Genomic DNA, 24,841 nt, shown 5'->3' with positions numbered 1-24,841 from the left:
ATGGCGATAATGGGAAAAAAGGACAGGACGGGGCCGCTTTTATAGTAGGGACTGAAGGAAGGAAGTTGTCAGCTTGATCACGACGGTTTCTTCTTCAGCACGGATCCTGATTCCACATTCGGTTAATGGGAGACGGTTGTTTGCCAGAATCCTTTTCAGATCCTAATGCACACATGAGCAACGGAAAGCAGATCCCTTAGTGATGCATCTGCAGAGTTGTTCGTCGAAGATACAGTTGAAATCTTGAGCAGGCGAGGAATTGAAGTTCTCCGATGAGTCATCTCGTCGGCGCTCACGCCCATATTCGGCATGGTCATCAGAGTGCTTTGATCTATTTTTTGATAAATGTGACAGCATGCATTGAGGTGGATGGCGTGGGGAATCCAGTTATAACGATTGATATGTTGGTTTCCGGCATCTTGCAGGGAATTCCATGTTCCATGCGATGGCTAGAACGTTCTCCATTGAAGTTGACAGTGATATCTACACTCGTTGTCCATGCTATGCAAGTGAATAGCTCAAGCTTTGTCCGAGAATCGTCGACCTGAAATTGTTTAATTGTGCAGAACAGTGCTTTTCAAATTACTTACCTCAAATAATCTTCAAATTATGCAAAATGCAATACAAGAATTTCAAAAAAATCATTTAATAGTTATTTCGACGACCATACCGGTAGGTTGTCTAAATTGTTTGATGGTAAAGAGAAAACTGAGAAGGGACGGAACGGGGGCCGCTTTTATACTAGGGACGGTAGGAGGGGTGCTAGAGAGATAGTGGGGAAAAGGAGGAGACTTAGGGAAAGCTGAAAACAATCGAGCGGAATGGTGGTTGGTCGCTCAGACCACGAGGTGCCTGAGTCATCTATTCTTCTGCCACACTTGCTGGAATGACTTCTGTTTCCATCGGGAAAAACGCCTTTCATTGGCAATCCGTTTGGTTTTTCTATTCTTAGCCGGAGCTGAACCAGGTTTGACTTCCATAATACGACAAGCTTGTTCCAGCGAAACGTACTCAATCAGGACAATGTCTCCAGCATTTGATTTCCGCGATTTGTTACGTTTTTGTTGATGGTCGAACTAATACCTTTCCTGGAAACTATCAGTGATTGACGAGCTGCGACTCCACTGATCAATAAGCTTTTGACAAAAGCGGTGACAATTAAGACGAGTTGAATCCGTTGCAAAGCGAAGAATACCATCAAAGATCTAAGTTCTTGGGGACTTGATTTGGTATAATATTATGGTAACAATTCAGTGATTCTGTAGAAGAATAAAAGAGTCTGCGGGTTTTTTCTATGAGTGATTTATTCAGAGCTTAAATATTATAGACAAGAATAGTGGGGACTGTCGAGTTGGGGGATCTATGGGGGAAAGAGCAATGAAGGAGCAAAAGGGAAAAAGGGAGCGAAGTAGAGAGAGAAGACAAAATATTGTTGATCAGGAGAAAAACCGAGAAAAAAGACACTTTCAATGTCGAATGACTTGAATTCCTTTGGAAAGATCAACGGACACGTCTCTTGAAGTCTCCAATTTGAGTTCTGATTTCACCACTCATAGCGCCTAGGTCACCATGTAAGAATAGAAAGAGAAAGTTTGCGGGTTCTTATGAGTGGTTTATTTAAAACTTTATAGACAGAAAATAAGGGGACGAGGGGACTGTCGAGTTGGGGGGAACTCAGAGGGGAAAGGTGATGACGGGGCAACAAAAGGGGAAAAGGGAGAGAAATAGAGGGAGAAGGCAAATATTATTATAATGATGGACGATCGAGGGTCCGACTTCCTCGTACTCTTCTCGGGTTATCCATTGAGAATCGAAGGACGTCAGCGAGGAGAAGATCGATCCTCCGCACCAAACTGAGTACTTTCTCTCAGCCGCCGCGATAATTTTCACCTTCGTTGAAGTTGGAGCGATTGGGGATACCTTTTTGGTTTTGGATTTTCTTGAACATTGTGGCATCTTAGTCCGAGAGACACCAGAATCGTCGATCTGAAATTGTTTAACTTTGCAAACAGATCTGCATTGCTGTTCAAATGACTTACCTCAAAAACCTTCCAATTTACATAAAATCCAATACTAGAATTCAAATAAAATCATTTAATAGTTGTGTCGACGACCATACCGGCAGGTTGTCTAAAATGTTTGATGGTAAGGAGAAAACTGAGGAGAAGGGAAGGCATGGGGCCGCTTTTATACTAGGGACGGTAGGAGGGGTGCTAGAGAGATAGTGGAGAAAAGGAGGAGACTTATGGAAAGCTGAAAACAATCTAGGAGAATGGTGTTTGATCGCTTAGACCACGAGGTGTCTGAGTCATCTAAACAATGGAATGCTATTTAGAAGGAACAGGGAAAAATGATAATGTGAGAAAAATATGTACAGATTGTGGGACATTGAACTCTGATGTGTTTGTTGGTACAATTGCAGAAGAGAATAACTTGCATATACTACTTGTCAATTTGGAATTCCATGTAAAATAGCTTGAAAAGGGATAGTAAATTGTGAATAAATATTTTTTTTGGTTAAGCAGGCGCGTCGCGGTTTGCGTCGCGGTTCGCCTTGTGATCTCAAATATCAGAAAGCGGATATCAATAGAGCGCATTTGATACGTGACCCTCCCCCAATAATTTGATCTACTGACCCCGCCCATTTTCTTTTTTTGCCCGAAAAGTTGATTTCCGAATTAAAAATTTCAGTTTTCAAAATAAATTAATTCTAAAGAAAAATTCCATCAAGAGAAAAAGCAACGAAATTAAAAAGAGGAAATGGAATTGTCAACGAAGGGAATCTCAATGAAAGTTCCAAATGAAACAGCAAAAGATGTCGTGATACGAGAAGTGTTACCTGGAGGGGCGGGGCCTCCACCACCCGGAGGATCAAAAGAGACGCCGACGCCACCACCCATCGCCACACCGCCACAAGAGGAAATCAAACCGAAAGAGATTATTGATCTACCACCGACGGTTCAAATGCCTTTGGAGATCAAATCTTGCAAATTCTACCACGGAATCATTCCACGTGTCGACGCCGAGATGACGCTGCGTTTCGTCGGAGACTATCTGCTGAGACGGACGGAACCAAAGGAGGGAATCGGTGGACAGTATCTGGTGATCTCAGTGAAAAGAGAAGGCGGATATGTGCATGTTCCGTTGAGTCAGGAGAAAGAGGGCGGGAAACAATTCTATTTTATGACCACCGTCAAGGAGAACACGGTTTTGGATTTGATTGATGCGCATTTGTAAGTTCTTTTTGTTGGAACTCGCAGTGAATTACTCGCAGCGTACAACTCGCAGCGCATCCTCTACGGAGTGTTACTCGCAACTGACATAATGAAATTGCTAGTTTTTACAGTAGCGACTGCTCACTGCTGCGAATTTTTGACGCTGCGAGTGTTGCTAGTTTGCAGTTTTCAGAAGCGATATGTATTTGACGCTGCGAGTTTTTGAAGATGCTAGTTTCTGAATCTGCTCATCCTCGCAGTAGGACGCTATGAGAACTTGACGTCGTGAGTTTTTGACGCTGCGAGTTGTGAGCTATGAGTTGCGAGTATTTGAGGCTGCGATTTTTGACGTTGCGAGTTTTGACCGCTGTGAGTTGTCACAGTTGCGAGTTTTTAATCTAGCTTGAGTTTCAAGTCGCGTATTTTTGACTCTGCGAGTTTTTGAGCGTGGAGTTGAACTTTCGTATTTTCTGACGCTGCGAGTTTTTCACCCTACGAGATGCGTAACTCCAGCCCCATTTCCAGAGCCCGTGGCCAACCAATCTCTACCACATGGAACGCCTATCTCCGTAAACCCGTCAACCGATCCACGTGGATTATCGCCCATGAAGATGTCATACTATACAAGAAAATTGGCTCAGGAGCGTTCGGTGAAGTATTTCTGGCGCGGATGGTGGACCCAACAAGTGAATACGTGTTGGATTGTGCAGTGAAAAAGTTGAAGTTGGAAGCAACAATGGAGGCGAAATTACGGTTTATGAAGGAGGCGAGAATGATGAGAAAGACGTATAAACACAAGCATGTCGTCATGATTTTCGGAATCGCCACGTTGAATAGCCCACTGTTGATATTGATGGAATTGTGTCCGAGTGAGTTTCAGTGGCGCCGACACCAAGAACCTCTATGCCCTCGCGTGCTCAATCTGGCTTCGTGGCCTAGTGGATAGCGTTCGCTGTCTCCACGCGCAGTATCCCTGGTTCGAGTTTTGCCCCGACCGCTCATTTTTTGTTTTTTTTTGTAATTTATGAATTTTTAAAATTTTCTTGTTCCAGACGGCTCCCTTATCTCCCATCTCCGGAAAAACAAGGGAAGAGTGACCATCCTCGAGAAGTTGAGATTCTCAGCAGAAGCATCTAGTGGACTCGCTTATCTTGAGAAAATGAATTGCATTCATCGAGATGTGGCGGCCAGGAATTGTTTGTTGTCTTCGAAAAATGTGAGTTCTTGTGGAATAGCTCCGCCCCTTTTTTGCAAGTTTGCCGCACATGTCTATATTTTTAATAAAATTTCGAATTGCAGGAAATCAAAATATCGGATTTCGGACTGGCTGATCATAAGGGAATGGCGATTGATCACTCGTTAGATAAGCTCCCGATCAAATGGTTGGCTCCGGAAACGATGCAAGACAAGATTTATTCGTTGAAATCGGATATTTGGGCATTTGGTAAGGATTCACAACTCGTAGTGTCAAAAATTCGTTGCGGTAGAGACTCGCAGCGTTAAAAACTCGCAGCTACGAAAACTCGCAACGCAGACGCAACGCAAAAACACGCAGCTGTGGAAGTTTGAAATTGTAAATACTCGCAACTGTGAAGACTCTCATTGGCGAAAACTTGTCGCAGCGTCAAAAACTCGTAGGTTTGAAATTTTGCAGCTGAAATCTCGCAGCGAAAAACTCGCAGCTGGCACACTTCACAGCTTACAACTCACAGCCTCAAAAACACACAACAGCGATATCTCGGACTTAAGGAAACTTGCAGCAATAAAACCTTACCGCTGTAAAAACTCGCAGCAATGAAAAATCCCAGCTGTAAAAACCGCAGCGTCGAAAACTCGCAACAGCGAAAACTCGCAACGTCAATGTTTCCAGGAATCATGATATGGGAAATCTACTCAGACGGCGAGGAACCCTACCCAGGTCTCAGCAATGTACAGACCCGTGCGAAGATCGTTGTCCACGACTACCGTATGAAATTTCCCGAGGAAACACCGGTTGAAGTAGTGCAAGTGATTGACACGTGTTGGAACAAGAATCCGGATAAACGACTGACAATGGGAGCACACGCAATGGCAATGCAACAAATTTATGAGACGAAAATTCCATTATTGATTAATCAAATGATGACGGCTCCACAGAATCCAGTGGCTGGAACAAATGGATCGATTCCGCCGGAGCAAGTTGCAAACTCTCCGCAACCGGAGCCCCAGGAGCCGTCGGCGTTCTTGCGGTGAAAATCAAATTTTGGAATTGAAAATGAATTTGTTATTGCTTGATTTTTTGTTAATTTGTTTCCAGAAAAAAAGTTTATTCACAATTTACTATCCCTTTTCAACTCAGAATCCGGCACCACCACTACAGTATCCCTCTCATAATCGGGAAGACTCGGTGGTGTTCCCAAAACTTTTTTGAAAAATTTGAAATTATTCTCCCAAACTGTTTCTTGCGATTTGCCATGGAGCGTACATTCTCCACCGAATCCAAGGGAGAGACGGTCAAATTTGTTGTAGGTATGACTTGAGTGAGGGTAGTACGGCACGTAGATCAAATGACCGCCGGGCACGAAATCGATCTGTAATTCGGCAAGCGCGCTCAATTGAAAAAGTTCGATGGAGCACAATTGCTCACCTCCACGTGGTGTCCAGAGTTTATAAGTTGTCGGCGGACGTTTGAGCCATTCACTACTCCATCGAGAATCCAATCGTCAAGGGTGCTCTGAAAATTTCTATTTTATCAATTTTCACTGCTTGCGTCGCGGTTTTACTGATGCGTAGCGGTTTCACTGGTGCGTCGCGGTTTTACTGGTGCGTTGCGGTTCCCTCGAAACTTACAATAATCCGAAACGAAATATTCTTCGAAATATGATTCCATTTGATGCTAGTTTCCGGTTTCAACTTTTCGAAAGCAGCCGTAAAACTTGGACTCTGTTTGATCACTCCATTGAAATTAATCGATAATTTATGATCAAAGTACTCGCATTCCATCAGTTTCCCATTCTCTTTCAAAAGAGCTGTCGGTTTATAAAACGATTCAGGTCCATTCATTGAGCAAACTGCTGAGAGTTCCGGATGTTTTGTAGAGAGAAAATTGACAATTGTTCCGCCGAGAGACATTCCATATAATCCGATTTTGTCGGAGCAGTACGGAAGAGATTGGATGAAATTGATGTGCTTCTGAAAATGTAAATTTTTGAGAGTGTTCAGCGGTCTAACTTTTCTCAATTTACATTTAAATTGTAGATAAAACCTAGAACTTTATTTTCGTAGTTGACAACTTTTTGATATCTATCCACGCTTTCGAGATATGCGCCTTTAAAAATAGCCCTCCGAAAGAAGCGGGAGAGAGTGTGCAATACGAGGAGTGCGTCTAGCTTCTCTGCGTCTCTCCCCTCTCTCGCCTCTTCAGGCTGCAAACTTTGAAGCTTCATATCTCAAGAACGTGAATAGCTATCAAAAAGTTTTCAACTTTAAAAATATAGAGCTAGATTTGATCTACAGGCTCATATACTTTTTGAAAAGCTTGATCCACGTGGTTGCCTGGGACGAAGTGTCAAAGTAGCCTATTCTTCACACATTTCGCACACGTTCTATTTCAGGCAGTTTTCATTCGCCGCTGCACCGAACTAATAAAATATTGACCGGTACAGTAACCTCACACAGTCATTTTCAGTCCATATGAATTTAAATTATTGTCCCGCGAAACCGGAAGTCGTGAAGCGCGTTTGCACACGACTTGGCAGGCTGCCAATTGAGTCGCCACTCCGCCAAAACCGCTTTCTTGCTACTTTCGATTGAACTTCGCACAAAAAAGGGCATCATACAAATTTTGGATAATTTTTTTTTGAATTTTGCGAAAATTTTACTGGAGCGCAGATGCTTCATATGGCATTCCATGACTCTAAACTTAATGACCTGCAAATCCGTCAGCCGCCCTAAATTCTCAAAACTAATACCAGCGCTAAAATCAGCTCGTTGAGAGCTTTCAGAAAAGTATAATCATGACCAGGTTTCGGCGACCTTGGGTCCCGCCACGAAAACCACCATATTTTTAGGTTACTGTAGTTTTCGTGGCGGGACCCAATGTCGCCGGAACCTAGCCATGATTATACTTTTCTGAAAGCTCTCGATGAGCTGATTCTAATGAAATCAATGGTTTTCGGTTCCTAGGTCGCCTGAAAGATTTTTTCTCCCTGCACCACAACTAACCGAAAAAATGCTAACATCCGCGTCTCGACACCGTTTCGGAAGATCCTTATAATCGAAGAATGCCAGCGTGTACACCAGGAATCCCTCCAACGAATAAACCGCTGCGACTCCATTCGATATTTTTCCATTTGCTCCAGGAATGTCGATAATACACGGGAACGGACCGTCGCCAGGTGGTTTGAAAATAGTCCCATATAGACCGTCTTGTGAAACTTCGATTTTAGTGACAAGAGGGTGAAACCAATGTTTTTTGAGATTGATTTCATCGAGAACTTTCTCAGAATCGGATATTAGTCTGAAAGTGGGTGTGGCTTGAATTCCCAATATGAAAAGACAGTTCATGAAAATCCATCAACTAGTCTCAAAACTCAAAACTAATACCAGCACTAGAATCAGCTCGTCGAGAGCTTTCAGAAAAGTATTATCATGGCTAGGTTCTGACAACATTGGGTCTCACCACGAAAACAACAGTATACCAAACATTGGGTTACTGTAGTTTTCGTGGCGGGACCCATTGTCGCCGAAACCTAGCCATGATTATACTTTTCTGAAAGCTCTTGACGAGCTGATTCTAATGGAACCAATGGTTTTGGGTTCCTAGGTCAAACCTCAAAGTATAAAACGATGGTTTAGCCGAGTCATTTCTCAAAGAGCCGCCAAATCTTAGTTCTTGAGATGCTTGAAGTGAAATGAAGAGTCCCATTGGGTCAACATCTGAAAACCCGAAGTACAGTAACCCTACAGTAATGGTACAGTACCATGATAAGTTCCACGTATCGGTTTGTCTTTCGATAAATCGATTTTTCCAAATTCATCAGATCGAATGACACAATATGAATGGAAATGGCCTTGGTGGTAGTGTAATCTGAATTTGTAACTAGAAAGTAATGATTTTTTTCTTAAAAAACTCACTTCAAATAAAACTTGTAACATCGGAAAGGGACCAGGCCTGTACCAGTGATTTTTAGTTTTTCAGTAAGTAAACTATCAACTTTGTCAACATGCAACATACTTAGTTTTGCAAAACGAATTCTTATCAGTGTCAAAGAATCAAGAAAACCTGTTTGTTTCTTCATTTGCAATGATAGCGTTGTAGTCAATGTACTTTTATTGTGCAAAACTTTATTACCAGCGGAGCACATTTACTACTTATTTTCGCCTCGCTCTTTCGAGGAGGCTCCAAAAATTGAATATAATACTCAGAGTTTGCTCCTTTGCACGGAAATCTTTAGTAAAAGGCGAAAGATTTTCACGGTCAAATGCAGAGGAACCAGAGTTGTCGACAACGAGAAGAGGAGGGAGGTCATTCACCGCTGCAGCCGACATCTCGCGGGTTCCGCCGCCCGCTATGTTTTGTGTGCGGTGGGCGGAGTCTGGAGAGGGAGGCGGCCGGATTTTTGTGAATGCATAGTTTGACCGCTTATTTCATCTAGTGAAAGATAGTTTTCAAAGAAAAGTTTTTATACAAAATGTAGCAAATTTCAAGGGCAATCTTTTGGTATGAATTTTAAAAAGCTGAGTTAAGGAGCCATTGAGATATTTTGTCTGAAAGCACTGATTCTTGAAGTGTCAATAACTCACCGAGTTCTGAACCGATTTTCAGTATTTTACTTACCAGAAATAGCCCATGAAATTCTCTACAAAACTACAATTTGTGGCTGACTTTTATGTCATAAGAATTTATTTTTCAATGGGAAAATTTATATTTACAATTTATGTACAAAGGTATTGAAATTGTTAGTGTTTTAAAATTAATTTATTAATGTTGACTGAATCCGCCCATTACCACTTTTCCAAAACGAGCACTCCATAATTCAACGAATCCACTCGAATCGAGCATCTTGGTCTTTCTTGGTACTCTTCCAACAACGCGTTTTTTATCTTCGCCACGTTGTTGGTAGAGTGGAGGCCCCGACCGGTTTCGAAGCGGAATTCTGGAAAAAAAAGACATGGTAAAGAAATCAAAAAATGTTTGGTGTCGGGGGGAATCGAACCAGCGATTGGTAGAACCATAGGCATCTATTTTACCAGTTGAGCTAAATAGGCGAAGAAGCGGCGGATGGGTTCAGGATGTATAAGAAGGCTCGTTTGGCGCAGCTGGGAAAGCTGACAACTATGGTTCAGAGGGTCGCTGGTTCGATTCCCGCAGCCTTCAAATCTTTTTTGTTTTTTTTTTGAAAAATGTTGTTCTTTAACCCCAAACTCACTTCCTGTCTTCCCTGCAACGATCGACTCCACATACCGTTGAGCTCCCAACTTGCTCATTCCATGCAGATCGTAATAGTCTTGTCTATTACTTTGCTCATTCCACCGGATAACTTTCCGGTCGATTTTGGAAAGTTTCCTGCGGAATGCCCTGCCGGAGATGGTGTTTGCCTTGTTCTGTAAAAAAACGGATTGAAAAAAGTTTAAGACGAAAAAAGAAACATACATAAAGCTGGCTGATTTCCAGCATGTGCTGTTTCATAAGCTTGGCTGAAAAGCACTTTTGTCGGAATTGGGACATTAGGACGGTAAGCAGTAGAATAGGGTGAAATGAGTGAAGACACCCTTTACACCAGACGCTGACGCGTATTCCCACGTCATAATGTACTTCCGTTTGATGTCCTGACATCTTCTTCACATTTCCACACTTCCACTGCCGCTGGGATGAATAAAATGTGATTGATCGTCAAATGTCCCAAGATTCCTATTTCCAAAACCACTTAATGGCCTTCGAATCTGTCAGCTGACCTCAAAACTCAAAACTACAATCAGAATCAGAATCAGCTCGTCGAGAGCTTTCAGAAAAGCATAATCATGGCAAGGTTCCGGCGACATTGGGTTCCGCCACGAAAACTACCTTTTTTGGGTTACTGTAGTTTTCGTGGTGAGACCTAACGTGTTGCAAACCTAGCCATGATTATACTTTTCTGAACGCTCTCGACGAGCTGATTCTAATGAAATCATTGGTTTTGAATTCCTAGGCCATCTGATGAATTTCTAGGCCAGGAACTGTTTTTGCCAATTTTCAAGCGTTTTCTCACGACGTATCCGTCAGAGGCTTAACCATCCTCACATTTCCACACTTCAATTGTCACTGGGAGCAATAAAATGTGATGAATCGACAAATGTTCCAAGTTTCCCATTCCCAAATTGAAACCACAGTTCGTAAAATTGTTTCTAAAACCAAGTAATGATCCGCAAATCCGTCAGCTGGCCTCAAAAATCAAAACTAATACCAGCACTAGAACCAGATCGTCGAGAGCTTTCAGAGACCCAACGTGTGGCGAACCTAGCCATGATTTTACTTTTCTGAAAGCTCTCGTCGAATTAATTCTGACCATCAGGGAGAACGCGGTATTGTATTTGATTGGTGTGTTCATTTGTGAGTTTTTTTTGGCAGGTAGGATGAATTCGCAGTGAATTAACAGAATTTCACAGAACCAACTAATATTTGTTGTAGTAGAACGGGGAGCGCAGTAAGTTTTTGAAACATTTTCGAAACTAAATAGTTATCATGTGTTCCATTTTCAACGTACCTGGAAGATACAATGTTGCTGGTGGTTCCAACGGAACACTTCAACTAATAGTTATAATTGCAATTCCCTTCTAAAGTGTAATGTATTATTCTAAATTTATCTTTCTATTATTCTGAAGATTTCAAAAACTGAACTTTTTAACCACAACCGCTGTGAAAAAAAAAGTTTCGACAAGGATTTTCAAAAAAAATTTCGCGGGCTGAAACACGCAAGCGCAGGAAGTTATGGGCGGAGCTCAAACTGCAAGCGGCGCGGTTCTTAATTTGGAAAAAACGACTGGAATTAGAACCGTGCCGCTTATTTAAGCTTGTGTGTTTCACCCCGCGAATTTTTTTGAAAATCCTTGTCGAAACTTTTTTTCACAGTACTACTTGGCAATACTGGTCAACTTTTCGCTATTTATTATGTGAAAACCCTCGTTAGACGACGCGGATTCGTAGTTTTTGTTATTTGAAGTATCATTCTTATATATAAAAGACAATTGGGCGTTGTCTGAGGCGCTGTCCGCAACGGTTTTGGGAAGAGGAGAGAAACTTAGCCAGGAGGCAAAACCGAACTGGCGTGCTTTGGAAAACGACCGCCGCTTTAAACCACTCGGCCATGCGGGCACATTCGAAAGTCAATGACCACGTGAATGAAGAGAGACCAGCCGGCTCAACCGCCGAAGGCGGGGGAGACAGGCTGGTTTTAAATATTAAATTGAGTATTTTTTAATTTCAGACCTATACTACGGTATTCACGGTGTTTGCGTATTTGCTTACCGTACTCAATTGCTCACTCCTAAAAAAAAATGTTTAAATGTATTTTTTCAAAGCATTTAGTCCGATTTTACGTCAACTTGTTGTTTTTTTCAGCTAAATATCTTTACTTTCAAATTGTTTTTTCACATTTCCAGGTCAAACTCTCTCAAAATGTCTTCCAAATCGAAAAAATTTGTTCTAAAGCACACATTTGAGCATGTATCGAGTATAATCGAGAAGAAGCCAGTGTTCAGTGAAGAAGAAGAGCATTTCAATGTTCCCTGGTATGTGAAGCATGTAAAGAACAGGCCATACGCGACGGGCACGGTGATTTCCTTCAAAAATTCGTAGAAAAATGAGTTTTTTTTTGGAGTAAACGAAGCGTATTTGCCCTGAATTGCTTGATTTGAGGGATTTTAACTCTCTCGATGTTAAGTTTCCTATTTTCAGGCGCGTCTACATAGCTCGTAGCGACGGAAATCTCTCGTTTTATCTGGACTGCCAAAAATCGCTCAAAATGGGAAACTGGTCCGTTAAAACCCAAATTCAACTGAAAATCGTGTCTGGAAATAATCGATTTGTGAGTGCTGAGAACACATTTGGCAACACTAACCCGCAAAGTCTGTTAACTTCTTATGGATGGGCTGATTTTATGAATTGGGAGACAATGATGTCGGAGTGTGTTATTGATGACACATTAGAAGTCGAAGCGCATGTTTTGATCAAAAAAATGACTGGATTTTACGGAGAAAATTTGATTCATTTCAATGATGAAGCGTTATCCGATGTTATGATTGCTATCGGTGAAACGAAGTTTTATTTATCGAAACAGGTAAGATTTTCTAAAAATGTTTGTTTATTATAAAAATGTTTGTTTTTTTCAGTTCCTGGCCGCGCAATCCTCATACTTCAAGGATCTCTTCCTTGAGAAACAAAAGAAAGCCAGTAACTTTGCATTCTCATGCATCGATTCGGATGATTTTCAGAAACTTCTCGAACTTCTTCACGGACACCCCGTTATCAATGGTATCTATTCAACCATTCGCCAATTATTCTCAGTTTTCAGAGAAAACCGTCGAAGGAATCGTTCTTCTCGCGAAGCACCTCGATTTTCCGTTAGCCAAACGACAATGCCTGGAGTTTCTTCTGGAAAAATCAAACAAGTCGCTGAAAAAGAAAATGCAAATGGCGGAAAAATATGAACTGGAAACGTTGGCGTTTTCATGCGAGGAATCGATCAATGTACCGGACGAGAGCATTCCTGCGAAGAAGCCGAAGCTGGATAATGTTGAAAATGTGACCGGTAAGCAGTGTGTTCTTTTGAACTAATGAACATTTCTGGTAGTGACTTTAAAGTGGGACTGCGGTATTCCAAAATTCGAGATTTTTTATATGAATCGACTCATAATTTTGTCGAAAAGAGAAAAGTCTCTTGGAGTCAGGTCCGAAAATTAGTCTAAAGCGAGTTATGAGGCCACAAAGTGTCAAGAAAGGGCCACTCGCGTGGAATTTTTTCATCATATTAGCAGCCTACCACTCTTACAATTGCGCTCCGCCGCAAACGAGAGAGTATCGGCGAGAGACGCAGAGTTTTTTCCCGCGCCGACTCAGATTTTCCCAGTTTTTGACCTAGTTTCGTTACTTTTTATAGCATTTTTTGTAAATTGTATGAAAGGTAACGAAAATAGGGTAAAAAACTGTAAAAATCTGTCTTGGCGCGAGAAAAAACTCATCGTCTCTCGCTGATACTCTCTCGTTTGCGGTGGAGCGCAGTTGTAATAAAAATAGTCGGCTAATATTTCAACGTAAAATTCTCTCGCCGTGCAATTTTACGTAGGAAAAAAGACTTTTATCTTTTCTACAAAATTTTGAATCGATTCATATCAAAAAATTTCGAATTTTGGAATACCGCAGTCCTCCTTTAAAGCAAAATGTGTTTTAAATGAGGTCTTCTAATCTCGTTTCAGTCAACTTGCCGCCTCCATCTCCAAAAATTATTAACGAAGTGATGGAATACAAAAGTAATTCCGCACTCATCGACACTTCTTCGACTCTTCTTGATGAAAGTTCCAATAAAGGATTGAATTGGTGAGAAAGAAATTTCGCTTCTTTTGCTACAACAGCAGCCGCCCTGGCGATTTTTCGGGCTTAAGAATGGGTTATTTTAACAGAAAAAACCAGACTTGTCACGGCCGGGCCGGGCCGAAATCAAAAAATTCTCGGCCAGGCCCGTTTTGAAACATTTTTTGAAAAATGTTTGAATTTTTGAACTTTTTCTGGAAGTTTTTTCAAATTTTTTTGAAAAATTTATAGTTACTATAAATTTTCGAAAAATTTGCCGGGCCGGCCCGATTTTTGACAAGTCTGGAAAAGGTCCGGAAGTTCAGTACTGACAAAAATTCAAAAATTTTCCGTTTTTTTTTTCGAAAAAACCTAAAGAAGGTTTTTTGCATGTTTTAAAGGTTTTTGATTAATATGCTTGAGAAAAAATATGGAAAATTTTCAGAATTTTTTTTGCAAAAAAAAATTGTAGTGAAAAAAGTTCAAATTCGGGCCGGGCCGGGCCGTGACGAAAATTTCCAAGGCCCGGCCCGGCTGAAAAATTTGAACTGAAAATTTGAATTTTTCCCAAAAATGTCGAATTTTTGACTATACTTCAGAATTCAATCAAAAGATAGTTATGCGTCAAAAAATTGAAATTTTTAATGTAAAATTTCAAAAAATTTGGTAAAAAATAGGTACCTTTTTTTGAAGCCGGGCCTTGAAAATTCTCTACCGGTCCGATAAATTGAGTAAATATCGGTTTTCAGCGTCTGGAATGGATATATGATCGGCCAAAAAGGACCTATCAGTTTGACATGGAATTTCGATTGGAAAGAATTGAAATCTCAAGGAATTGATGGATTATCAGGAGAAATTCAGTTGAAATCGACTAATAACTCATTCGTTCCTTTCTCGATCTCAGTTGATTTGACGGAATCCACTCAGATGATTGAGCACGTGATTGGAAATGCAGCGAACGATATTCGTGTCGCGTTCGAATATCATTTCATTCCTATATATAACTCATATCAAGATGTTGCCGAGACTTCAACTACAGTGATCATAGAAGAAAGCAGGTATGTGTCCGGGTGGCGTTGAGCGCCTCGCATTTTTCAAAAATTTGAAAATGCGAAGAGAGAGAGAGAGTGTGTGAATTGGAGAGACGCAGACATCATCTCTCCAATTCACACGCTCTCTCTCTCGTCGCATTTTCGCACACTTTGAATTTTTACAGCGCCCAAAGCGCCTCCATACGCACATCCCTGGAAGAAAGTAATCCAGAACTTGAAATCTTCCTCCCATCGAAGAAAAATGACACTGTTTTAGTGGTTGATGCCAAGTTGCTTTATGTCAATAAATCTGTAAGAGAAATTTGTTTTTAAGCATGTCGATTAATTATTTTTTCCAGTTCCTTTCGTACCATTCGGATTATTTCGATGAATTATTCTCATCTGATGTTCATAAAGACAAGGGAAGTGAGAATCAAGACCAATATTCCATTGATGACGTCAAATATGAGGATTTCGAATTACTCATCAGAGCTATTCACATGAATACTGGTTTTCCGGATGGTTAGTACCTAATTCCAGCTGCATACTTGCAAAATATCGGCCCGGCCCGGTCGGCCCGGAGTCAAAAAATGAGCACAATTTTTTCACAAAATTTTTCGAAAATTTTTGAAATTTTCATCAACAATAGTCAAAAATCCTATGTACACTTGAGTTTTATCGATATGTAAAAACATAGTCGAAAATTCGACTTTTTTGCGAAAAAATCAAAAAAATTCAAATTTTCAAAATTTTGTACTGTGACCCGGCCCGGCCCGTTGCAAGTATGCCCAGCTGTTATATGATATAACTTATATCCGCCAGAGCGAGCAAATAGGTTTTTTTTTCAGAAAATCGTATTCCGAAACTTCTGGAAATGGCATCCCACTTCAAGGTGTCATCTGTCATCGGTCAAGTTGAGCATCATCTTCTCAACAACTCGAAATTTGATATCATCACAATGATATGGATGGCTGATAAATATCGAATGCAACGTCTTTTGGACAAGTCTATCAGTCTGGTGGATTCCAAAAAGAAAGCTGAAGACGTTAAGAGTTCTCCAGAATTTCCCAAATTGTCCAGTGATACAAAAGGAAGACTTTTCGAGAGACTCGTCCTTCTTCTCTAGTTTCTCTAACGTTTTATCTACTATTAACCTTGTTAAACCATGTTTTTTCTTGTTGTTTTTTGTTGTCTTTTGTTACAACTGCATTGTTATAAAATTTCAGCAGTTGTTCCCTTCTTCTCGTTTGTTTAATGGTTGTTTTGAAATGTTTTGGGATACTGTAGTTTTCGCGTTTAGTCTTGAGTTTTGAGGCCAGATGACGGATATGCGGGTCATTAAGTGATTTTGGAAATATTTTTACGAACTGTGCTTTCAATTTGGGAATGGGAATCTTGGGACAATTATGAAAAGCCGTCGATTGTTTCCAATACTCAAAACTAATATTCTGATTAGAATCAGCTGGTCGAGAGCTTCCAAAAAAGTATAATCATGGCTAGGTTCCGGCGACATTGGGTCTCGCCACGAAAACTGCCATATTTTTGGGTTACTGTAGTTTTCGTGGTGAGACCCAAAGTTATTGCAACCCTATCATGATTATACTTTTCTGAAAGCTCTCAACGAGCTGATTCTATTGGACTTATTGGTTTTGAGTTTCTAGGCGACCTGACGAATTTTTAGGCCATGTGCTGTTTTTTTCAAACTTTTCCCACTTCGGCATACAGTAACCACAAGCATTTATTCGAGAGAAAGAGAAATGGAAGAGAACGATTGAAGGAACATGTAATACAATAAGAAACAGAGGATTCTACTACAGTTTCAGAGTGTTCTGGACACGGAATAGGTTGTTGAGCTCATCGACCAATGCCTCGTGACGATAACTGACACGAATATCCGGTACATTTGTACGGTGAATGTCGTTTCCGAGAACTCCTTCCTCTTTGTAGTGAGGACCGAGCCAGTGGATTTTTACCTGGAAGAAAAAGTGGATTTTTAATTTGAAACAAAAAGTTTAAAGTTAGCGATAGGGCGTGGTTGCATAGTAGTGAGTATCAGTAGAGCGCACTTACTGCTAAATGTCTGCAGGTTAGATAAACTCTCCTCGTTTTGTGTGCTCTCTAGTCGTTCTTTTTGGTAGTTACAGTTTCATGGCTGATTTAACCCGGTAGAAAAATGAGTTTTGGCAAAAAATTTCATACAAAATGTAGCAAATTTTAAGGGCTATTTTTTGGTGTGAAATTCAAACTTTGTGGCAAAAAATGAATTGAGATATTTAGTATGAAAGTCAAGGCACTCGAAAATTGGCTAAAGATGTTTCAATCAATAATATCTTCCTGAGATCTGAACCGATTTTTAAGATTTTTATACCAATAGATAGCTCTTAAAATTTTCTATAATTTACATATTTCCATATTTTGAACATTTTGACCGTAAGATATTAGGGTCTAAAAGTCAAGGCACTCAAAACTTGGCAAGAAACTTTTAGAACAGTAGTATCTCTACGGCTTATGAACAGATTTTCATGATTTTTATACCAAAAAATAGCTCTTGAAATTTGCTACAATTTGTTTGTAAAATATTTTTGAAACCCGGGAAACGTTTAGCTAAAAACAGGATTATACTGGTAATGCCTGATAGAGAGAGGGAGAGAAGCAGAGCGATAGACAGCGGGATGTAAGCGCGCTCCATTTCAAAAGAATGCTCTCATCTGTTAGAAAAATTTCTACCGCTCGGCCCAGTTGTTACAACTGCGTTCCACCGGAATACCTTTGAAAAATGTCTCTTTTTCTCTGAATCTCTCAATTCCTCACACTATTTTCTTCGGTTTCAGTAGAGCGCGGTTGTAAGAAGCGTGCCTAGTGTTAGGAGACGCAGGCATCCTCATGGAGAGGGTAGAGTTATCCGTAGAGCGCACTTACCTTATCCTCGAAACCACTCTGCATGACACTATTCCTCGCGAGCTCACACATATCACACGAAGACAACTTCCAGACTTGTGCAGCAATCGAGTACTCCTCCATCAACGCCTCTTTCGTATAATGGAATTGAAGAGGGTCGTCAGTGGACAACGAGACATTCAGTCCCTTCTGAAGATATTCTGGGAGGGGATTCCGTTGATAACTGATGAATAACGAGTTGTTCGACAGTGGTGACATTGCAATCCCAATCTGTGTCAAGTAGTAGAGATACTGTAGCACTGGGACTTTTCGGAGCAGAATTCCATGCGAGATACTCTCACTCGTCAAGTAACCAGTCAGCAGATGTGAGACGTGTCCGGCTTCTCCACAATGAGGACGGAGAGCGAACGTGTTGAGTCCACGGGCACGACGGAAGGCATTCAGGGTGCAGATGTTGGCGTACATGTAGAAGAGATAGTAGTTGTATGGAGGGTTCTCCAGGTCACAGTATTGGGGAGGGCACGGCGTGCTACGGTCGAACTGAAATTTGCCAGCTTTTTGATATGATATAAAGCACGGTTAGTGCTTAATTTTTGCAGTTGACAACTTTTTGATAGCTACTGTAGTTTTTGAGATATACGCGTTTGAAGTTAGCCGCCACAGAAATGGCGAGAGAGCGTGCGAAACGAGGAGGGGGTCTAGCTTCTCTGCGTCTCCCCCTCTCTCTCTCGAGCCGTTCTCCTAGCTGCAATCTTTAAAGGTGCATAGCTCAAAGGCGTGAAGAGCAATCAAAAAACGGTCAGCTAAAATATATTTGATCTATACAATGAATATAAATTCGAAACAGTTAAACCCCCAATAAGACTTATGTTCGAGCGTCTATATCTCCAAAACTATAACAGATATCGAAAAATTGTCTACTACAAAAATAATTGGAATGACATTTTACGTATTTTTGTAGTTAAAAACTTTTAAATTACTCAACTATCTAGGGAGATACGTGCTGTCCAAGTTATTGCTTCTATTTGCGCTCTTCCACTAGCTCACTCCTAGCTTGTAGTCATTAAAGGCACATATCTCAAAAACTATAACAGTTATCAAAACGTTATCAACTACAAAAATAATTAGCATACAATTTACTACATTTCACCAGTTGACAACTTTTTAATTCATCATCCCATTAAGGAAATACGCGCTCTTTCAGTTCTTACTTTTTCAGCACACCGTCTTTCAAGGATTTCTTGTTCCAGTGTTTCAGTTTTTCAATATGTTATAAAACAAGTCTCGTACTACATTTTTGTAGTTGCCAACTTTTTGATAGCTATTCTAGATTTTGAGATATGGGCCTTTAAATATAGACACTAGAGTGGCGGACGGTGGAGAGACGCAGAGAAGCGAGACACCCTCCTAGTTTCGCACGCTCTCTCGCTGGCTAACTTTGACCGGCTGTATCTCAAAAGTGTGAAGTGCTATCAAAAAGTTGTCAACTACAAAAATGTAGAGCTAGATTTGATCTACCCAGTAGCGTTCCTAGTCAGTGTAAATAAATGACGAAATCAGTTTAAACTGATAGTCATTTATACTATTCACGTCAACTAGTCGAAAGGAAATGATTATCGATATAGTCATAATCATTTTAGAAATGACGAAAACGATAGTCGATTCAGCTGTTTCGTCAAAACTTTTAAAAAGTAGTCGAAATAGTACAAACGTAAATAGCCGAAACGTGAGTATTCAGAGCAGAAAAAAGGAAGAATGTCAGAAAATTTTTAAAATGAAAACTAATTTTCTCAGTCATTTACGTCGTTTTAATAGTTGTTTTTGTATCGGAATTAATCATTTACGTCGTTTCGATAGTTGTTTTTTCATTTCCGATAGTCAAATTACACTCTGTTTTTCAAATTATGATATTTTGATTATCATTTTACGTCATTAATCGCGTGACGAAAAATGACTAACTAATGATTAGGAACTCTACTACCCAGTGAATGTAAATTTGGAGCAGTGGAAATAGTGAATTGTCTTGTTACGAGTCCCCGCCAAACTCACATGAACAAACTCGTGCTTGCTCTCATCATCAACCGAGTCAATTCCAGAAACTTGTTGAAGGAAAAGGTGAAGTTCCGGATGACTGGAAGGGTCATTGGTGACTTCGAATAACGGGGTGAACAGGTTATCGAGCATGTCATCGAAATTTTTGACCATATTTTTCGAGCGGTAGACGTCGCTGGAGAATGTTCATTTGTTAATGTGAAGTGTATCTTCAGAGTCGCTACGCAGCATGCGCATCGCATTTCTTAATAAGATAGTCATAGACTCCGTATCGTTTGAGTCGCTACGCAGCATGGCCTAGAAATCCAAAAGTGGTGGAAACCTAGGCCATCAACTTGAAACCGTCATAACTAGATCTAAACTCAAAGTTTTCACCATTCTAATCTGCAAGTTGATGAAACGCACCTTGCAGACTATTCGATGGCCTAGAAATCCAAATTTTGAAAAAGTTAGGCCACCAGCTTCAAACCTTCATAACTCCCTTGAAACCTAACATTTCGAAAAATTAAAAACACCATCAAAATCCTCAGAAAATGCTTTTCGCATCGCATTTGTTCATAAGTTAGTCATAGACTCCGTATCGTTTGAGTCGCTACGCAGTCAAATGTTCACGCGATGCATTTTTGATGGCTAGAGACTCCGTATCATCAGAGTCGCTACGCAGTCAAATGTGCGCGCAAGGCATCATTGATAGATAGTGACTCCGTATCATCAGAGTCACTACGCATATACTCCGTAACGTTTGAGTCGCTACGCAGAGTCTCCGTATCGTTCGAATCGCTACGCAGTTAAATATGCACGCAATGCAATTTTTTTTGGCTAAAAACCCCGTATCGTTCGAGTCGCTACGCAGCCAAATGTGCGTGCAATGCATCGTTGATGGCAGGAGACTCTGCATCACCTGAGTCGCTACGCAGCATCACCCCTAAACTCACTAAAGTCTCGGAATCTGAATCAACCATCTCGCATTCGGGCTCCAAACATCATGCGTCAACGCCCACTTCGCCAAGTTATCCCATTCCTTCTTGCTCCGTCCGTAGATCGAGAGTCGCGGCTCAGCGTGTTGATACTTGGAGTCCTCCAAGTCACTCAACACCTCTTTCAACACTTCAGCGAAGTACTTGCCGCCAACAAAATTGTCGGTTTTGATGAAGATCTCTCGAAGATTCGACTCGCCAACCGGATTATATTTCGTATTGAATTTATCGAACCGATGGAAAGTGTTCCTGTCAGCATGCACATCCAACACATCCACTGACAAGTCATACGAATCGATGCCCATTCTCTTGAAGACCTCTTTCATCGTCACTTTCTCTCCGGCAATCTCCAAAACCACCGAATCCGCCTCCTTCTTGATCTTCTTCTTGATGAATCGAAGCAAGTGCTTCTGATTCATCGAAGAGGCCGCGTGAATGTGAGTGTCCACTTTTCGGATGTTGTAGAAATCACGATGGGAGACACCTTTCTGCTCGTGGAGCTCACGCAGCTCATTAAGGAGGACATGGAGTTGGAACTTGTTCTCAAGGTAGGACAGACGGCGGAAGCAGAAGGATTTTCTGGAAAATGAAAAATGAGCGAAGTTTGAGAACCCGTCCTGATCTCTAATGATGATCAGGATTTTCAAATTTATATTCATTTTGTAGATCAAATCTAATTCTCCATTTTTGCAGATGACAACTTTTTGATAGCTCTTCTAGATTTTGAGATACGCGTCTTTAAAGATAGCCTATTTCAGCAGCGTGAGAGAAGGAAGGGGAGGAGGCGCAGAGAAGCGAGACGCCCTCCTCGCTTCGCACACTCTCTCGTCCATCTCGAGGTGCCCATCTTCAAGTCGCATATCTCAAAAACTAGAACATTTATCAAAAAGTGATCAACTACAAAAATGTAGATCAAAACGTGGGCTACAACATATCAAAAGTTCAGATAAATAAAATAAAATTGGAGAGTGTTATATGCTTTTAAAGTTGAGTGTGTTTTGTGTTGTCATATCTCGGTAGCCTTCGATCTTTTGTTGAATTTTATATAGAAATTGCATTTTTCAGTGTGAAAAATGTATGTAAGCAAATTTTCAAAGACGTCCAGCAACAGAAAAGTCATGAAAAGAAAATCGAAATTTCCAATTTTTAGTGGAAAAACGCTTTACTTCGAAGAAGACGCATAACACCAACAAAAATAGTCCATTCAAATTAAATTTTTGATATGTTATAGATCAAATCTAGATCTCCATTTTTGTAGTTGACAACTTTTTCATAGCTCTTTACGCTTTTGAGATATGCGCCTTTAAAGATTGGCGATTCACAGCCAAGAGAGCAGGCGAGGAGAGAGACGCAGAGAAGCTAGACACTCTCCTCGTTTCGCACATACTCTCGCCTCCCAGCTTTGACCGCTCGTATCTCGAAAGCGTGAAGAGCTATCAAACAATTGTTAACTACAAAAATGTAGAGCTAGATTTGATCTACACAATGAATATAAATTCGAAGCAGTGCCAACTCACAACGGTCCATCAACAATCATCGACGTCAACTTCTCGGTATCATTCAAAAACTCTTCTTTCGTCACCGCAATCTTCTGAAATTGTTCATCAATCGTTCCGTCTTCATTCAGAATTTCTGTGACTCCTCGGTGGCGTCTCAACTTGTAATACTTCTCATATTTGGGGAGGGGCGTGTTCTTTCCCCAGTGATCTTTCGGAGGGTCCGGTGGGTTGAACGACGTTTTGCCTGGAATCAGAGAGAGATTGGTAGATCATGACTCGCGTCGCGTGCCGCGTCGCGGCTTCCCTACCCGTATCCGTATTCTTCACGCGGTGCTTCGGAAGGTTGTTCGGATAGTATCCGCTCAAAAACTTTCGCGTCGTTGATGGAAACTGATTTCCAATCCGTTCCATGTATTTTGATCTCAAATGGAGTGCCTCTATCAGATGACCCGATGCCGTTTTCAAGTCTTCCAGTGGGACACCCGACAACTCCTCTCCAGTTATAGCCATTCGTTGGTACGTCACGTTGAGAGCATCTCTGTCAAGGAGTACTGTACTTGGAGAAAAGGGGCGTGGCTTACCGGAAGGTGTGGAGATCCGCAAAGTTGGGGGATTTGCATTTCATGTCAGGTTCGGTTGAAATGGCATCTGGCAAGGAACAGGTGGATAGGGATCCGTCGCTTTGGGGGGTCTCGTGGTTGATTCTGAAAATTGGGACGGAATGAGTGGAAGTGTGGCGAAATACGCTGCGCAGGCATAAAAATACGCTGCGCAGACATCGAAGCTCGCAGCGAATGACGCAGGTGCGTGACGCCACAAGATTTCAACACGTGACGAGCAGTCGCCGAGACATAGTATGCGGTTGGAAAACGTAACGCACTGGTGAACAACGAGACAAAGTTCACGGGTGCATGACGCATGTGCGCGACGCAGGTGCATGACGCCGAGTTAGACAGGCAAGCGCTGCAGCGTTGAACACACTTCAAAAAAGCACCTAACACGCTAGACACTGGTGATCAATGGAAAGAAAACGCCGCAGCGTAATGAAGACATCAAACATTACGCATGGTCAGAAAACACAGGTGCGTCACACAGTTTTGGATACAAGACGCACGGATCAAAGCTCGCAGCGCATGACGCAGGTGCGCGACGTGGCGGTAGTCACACTGGACAAAGTCGAAGTAAGCGACGCACACGTCAGCAGATATCAGATATTCGATTCACGACGTGAAAACGTGACGCAGCTCCAACTCGCAGCGAGCTTGCCTCCCGGGGGGATAAATTTAAAACTGAGCAATGATTTCTCTCTGAAATTACTTAATTACTTATTCCGTTAATTACTTATACACATTTAAAATTGAGAACGAATATATTTTCGAAACTACATACATCTGACAACTCGTTTAAAAACCCGAATTTCAAAGATTAGGGTATCTTTGAAAGATTTCTTCTTTTTCAAAATTTCTTTCTCTTTTCTTCTATTTCAACATTTCGTGTCCTTGTGTTTACTGAGTCACTTGACTAACCCTGTGCCTCGTACTCTCTCTCTCCCCAAAAGAGACCTTGCCTGACTCTTTTTCGTCAGTCTTGCCTTCTAGCTGTCCTACCGGAATGGGCAGCGCAAAATATTGTATATATTTGATTTTTATTGAATACTACTATTTCTAGTTTTTATTATTCGACCACCTACCAGTATGGCGGTCCCTATTTGATTTTTATTGAATTCTCGATGTATTCCAAGGATAAGGAGGATAAAGGTATGTTTCAACATTTGAAACTAGGAATAGTAGTTACCTAAGCATGTCCTTTGCATGAATCAGCTCAACTCAACAATTCTTTTTTCAGAATTCCACAATCGTTTTTTGCAGCGACCAAGATCTTCAATATCACACTGCAAACCTGCCGAACCGCTCCTGGACAGCCGTATTGGAATCTCAGCAATGGAGACATGTACTTCTACCGCCTCAAATGGTTCGGTTATTATGGAAAAGTTGACAAGGAGTTTGAAAAGTTGTTCACACGAGTGCATCTATCTTGAGGAGAAAGTTATGGAAGACCACTAGAAGACAAACGATCCGACGAAACTCAAGCAACAGTGGCATTCCACTCACCAACCCGCCGCCAGCCTCTCCAAATGGAGACTCAGAGGTCCCAGAGGCGGTTCAATTCGAGGAAGTGGAAGCTGAAAACGGACAAGAGGAAGATCCGGCGCCACGGGCTTCCTCACCTCGAGCCTCATCACCACGCGAGTCAACTCCTCGTGCTTCATCGCCTCTAACTTCATCGTCCCAAGCTCCACCGGATCGTCTCCAATCACACGTGGAAGCCGTGGTGGACAAGACCACTTACAAGATGCGGAGACTGGAAAGGAATCCAATGAAGACCACTGTCACGTGTGTCTTCTACAAAGACCATCATTATTCGGATCTATGCCCAAGGGTTCCAGAGACGGAGGACAGAAGGACAATCGCAATGAAGAAGAACCGATGTTTCCAATGCCTGCTCGACGACAAGAAAGGACACCCATGCAAGGAGAAACCATGTCACTGCTGCCACAGAATTGGACACCAGAGTGCTCTGTGCCTAAGAGCAATCAACAAGTGGATGGACAACCGCAAACGCCGACCGGAGGACAAAACGGCTG

The 24,841-nt window shown here is 41.5% G+C and overlaps 6 protein-coding genes and 1 pseudogene across 7 annotated transcripts; 3 read left to right on the top strand and 4 right to left on the bottom strand.

The window, feature by feature from the left end:
• Nucleotides 1-331: 331 nt before the first annotated feature.
• On the bottom strand, nucleotides 332-4,025 carry GCK72_000476 (uncharacterized protein; the record flags this gene model as incomplete). The annotated part of the gene is made up of 3 exons (XM_053722514.1): nucleotides 332-544; nucleotides 1,777-1,986; nucleotides 3,807-4,025. 3 exons carry the CDS (start codon nucleotides 4,023-4,025, stop codon nucleotides 332-334), a joined length of 642 nt encoding a protein of 213 aa, XP_053591159.1.
• On the top strand, nucleotides 2,788-5,447 carry GCK72_000475 (uncharacterized protein; the record flags this gene model as incomplete). The annotated part of the gene is made up of 5 exons (XM_003099262.2): nucleotides 2,788-3,233; nucleotides 3,741-4,084; nucleotides 4,268-4,431; nucleotides 4,515-4,659; nucleotides 5,086-5,447. The coding sequence occupies 5 exons, from the start codon at nucleotides 2,788-2,790 to the stop codon at nucleotides 5,445-5,447; spliced, it is 1,461 nt and encodes a 486-aa protein (XP_003099310.2).
• A 77-nt stretch (nucleotides 5,448-5,524) lies between these two features.
• GCK72_000474 (uncharacterized protein) lies at nucleotides 5,525-8,428 on the bottom strand (the record flags this gene model as incomplete). The annotated part of the gene is made up of 7 exons (XM_003099263.2): nucleotides 5,525-5,785; nucleotides 5,842-5,928; nucleotides 6,045-6,386; nucleotides 7,419-7,713; nucleotides 8,027-8,132; nucleotides 8,177-8,283; nucleotides 8,331-8,428. 7 exons carry the CDS (start codon nucleotides 8,426-8,428, stop codon nucleotides 5,525-5,527), a joined length of 1,296 nt encoding a protein of 431 aa, XP_003099311.2.
• Nucleotides 8,429-9,200: 772 nt separating this feature from the next.
• GCK72_000473 (uncharacterized protein) lies at nucleotides 9,201-9,924 on the bottom strand (the record flags this gene model as incomplete). Its single annotated transcript, XM_003099231.2, has 3 exons — nucleotides 9,201-9,352; nucleotides 9,626-9,800; nucleotides 9,850-9,924. The coding sequence occupies 3 exons, from the start codon at nucleotides 9,922-9,924 to the stop codon at nucleotides 9,201-9,203; spliced, it is 402 nt and encodes a 133-aa protein (XP_003099279.2).
• A 2,272-nt stretch (nucleotides 9,925-12,196) lies between these two features.
• Nucleotides 12,197-15,298, top strand: GCK72_000472 (uncharacterized protein; the record flags this gene model as incomplete). Its single annotated transcript, XM_053722513.1, has 7 exons — nucleotides 12,197-12,511; nucleotides 12,564-12,624; nucleotides 12,746-12,982; nucleotides 13,647-13,767; nucleotides 14,490-14,798; nucleotides 14,957-15,083; nucleotides 15,131-15,298. The coding sequence occupies 7 exons, from the start codon at nucleotides 12,197-12,199 to the stop codon at nucleotides 15,296-15,298; spliced, it is 1,338 nt and encodes a 445-aa protein (XP_053591158.1).
• Nucleotides 15,299-15,645: 347 nt separating this feature from the next.
• GCK72_000471 (uncharacterized protein) lies at nucleotides 15,646-15,897 on the top strand (the record flags this gene model as incomplete). The annotated part of the gene is made up of 1 exon (XM_053722512.1): nucleotides 15,646-15,897. The coding sequence occupies one exon, from the start codon at nucleotides 15,646-15,648 to the stop codon at nucleotides 15,895-15,897; it is 252 nt and encodes an 83-aa protein (XP_053591157.1).
• A 685-nt stretch (nucleotides 15,898-16,582) lies between these two features.
• On the bottom strand, nucleotides 16,583-24,724 carry GCK72_000470 (annotated as a pseudogene). Its single transcript has 10 exons — nucleotides 24,610-24,724; nucleotides 24,425-24,558; nucleotides 24,309-24,379; nucleotides 22,779-22,901; nucleotides 22,506-22,735; nucleotides 22,216-22,441; nucleotides 20,657-21,277; nucleotides 19,719-19,896; nucleotides 17,691-18,209; nucleotides 16,583-16,744 (listed from the first exon to the last, which is right to left on the bottom strand). Coding segments are annotated over exons 1-10 (2,379 nt in total).
• Between the last annotated feature and the right edge of the window lie 117 nt (nucleotides 24,725-24,841).

Source organism: Caenorhabditis remanei, chromosome I (assembly GCF_010183535.1).
Source record: "Caenorhabditis remanei strain PX506 chromosome I, whole genome shotgun sequence".
Classification (NCBI taxonomy): Eukaryota; Metazoa; Nematoda; class Chromadorea; order Rhabditida; family Rhabditidae; genus Caenorhabditis; species Caenorhabditis remanei.
The sequence above is the reverse complement of the archived record's forward strand: the minus strand, read 5'-3'. Positions and strand labels throughout refer to the sequence as shown.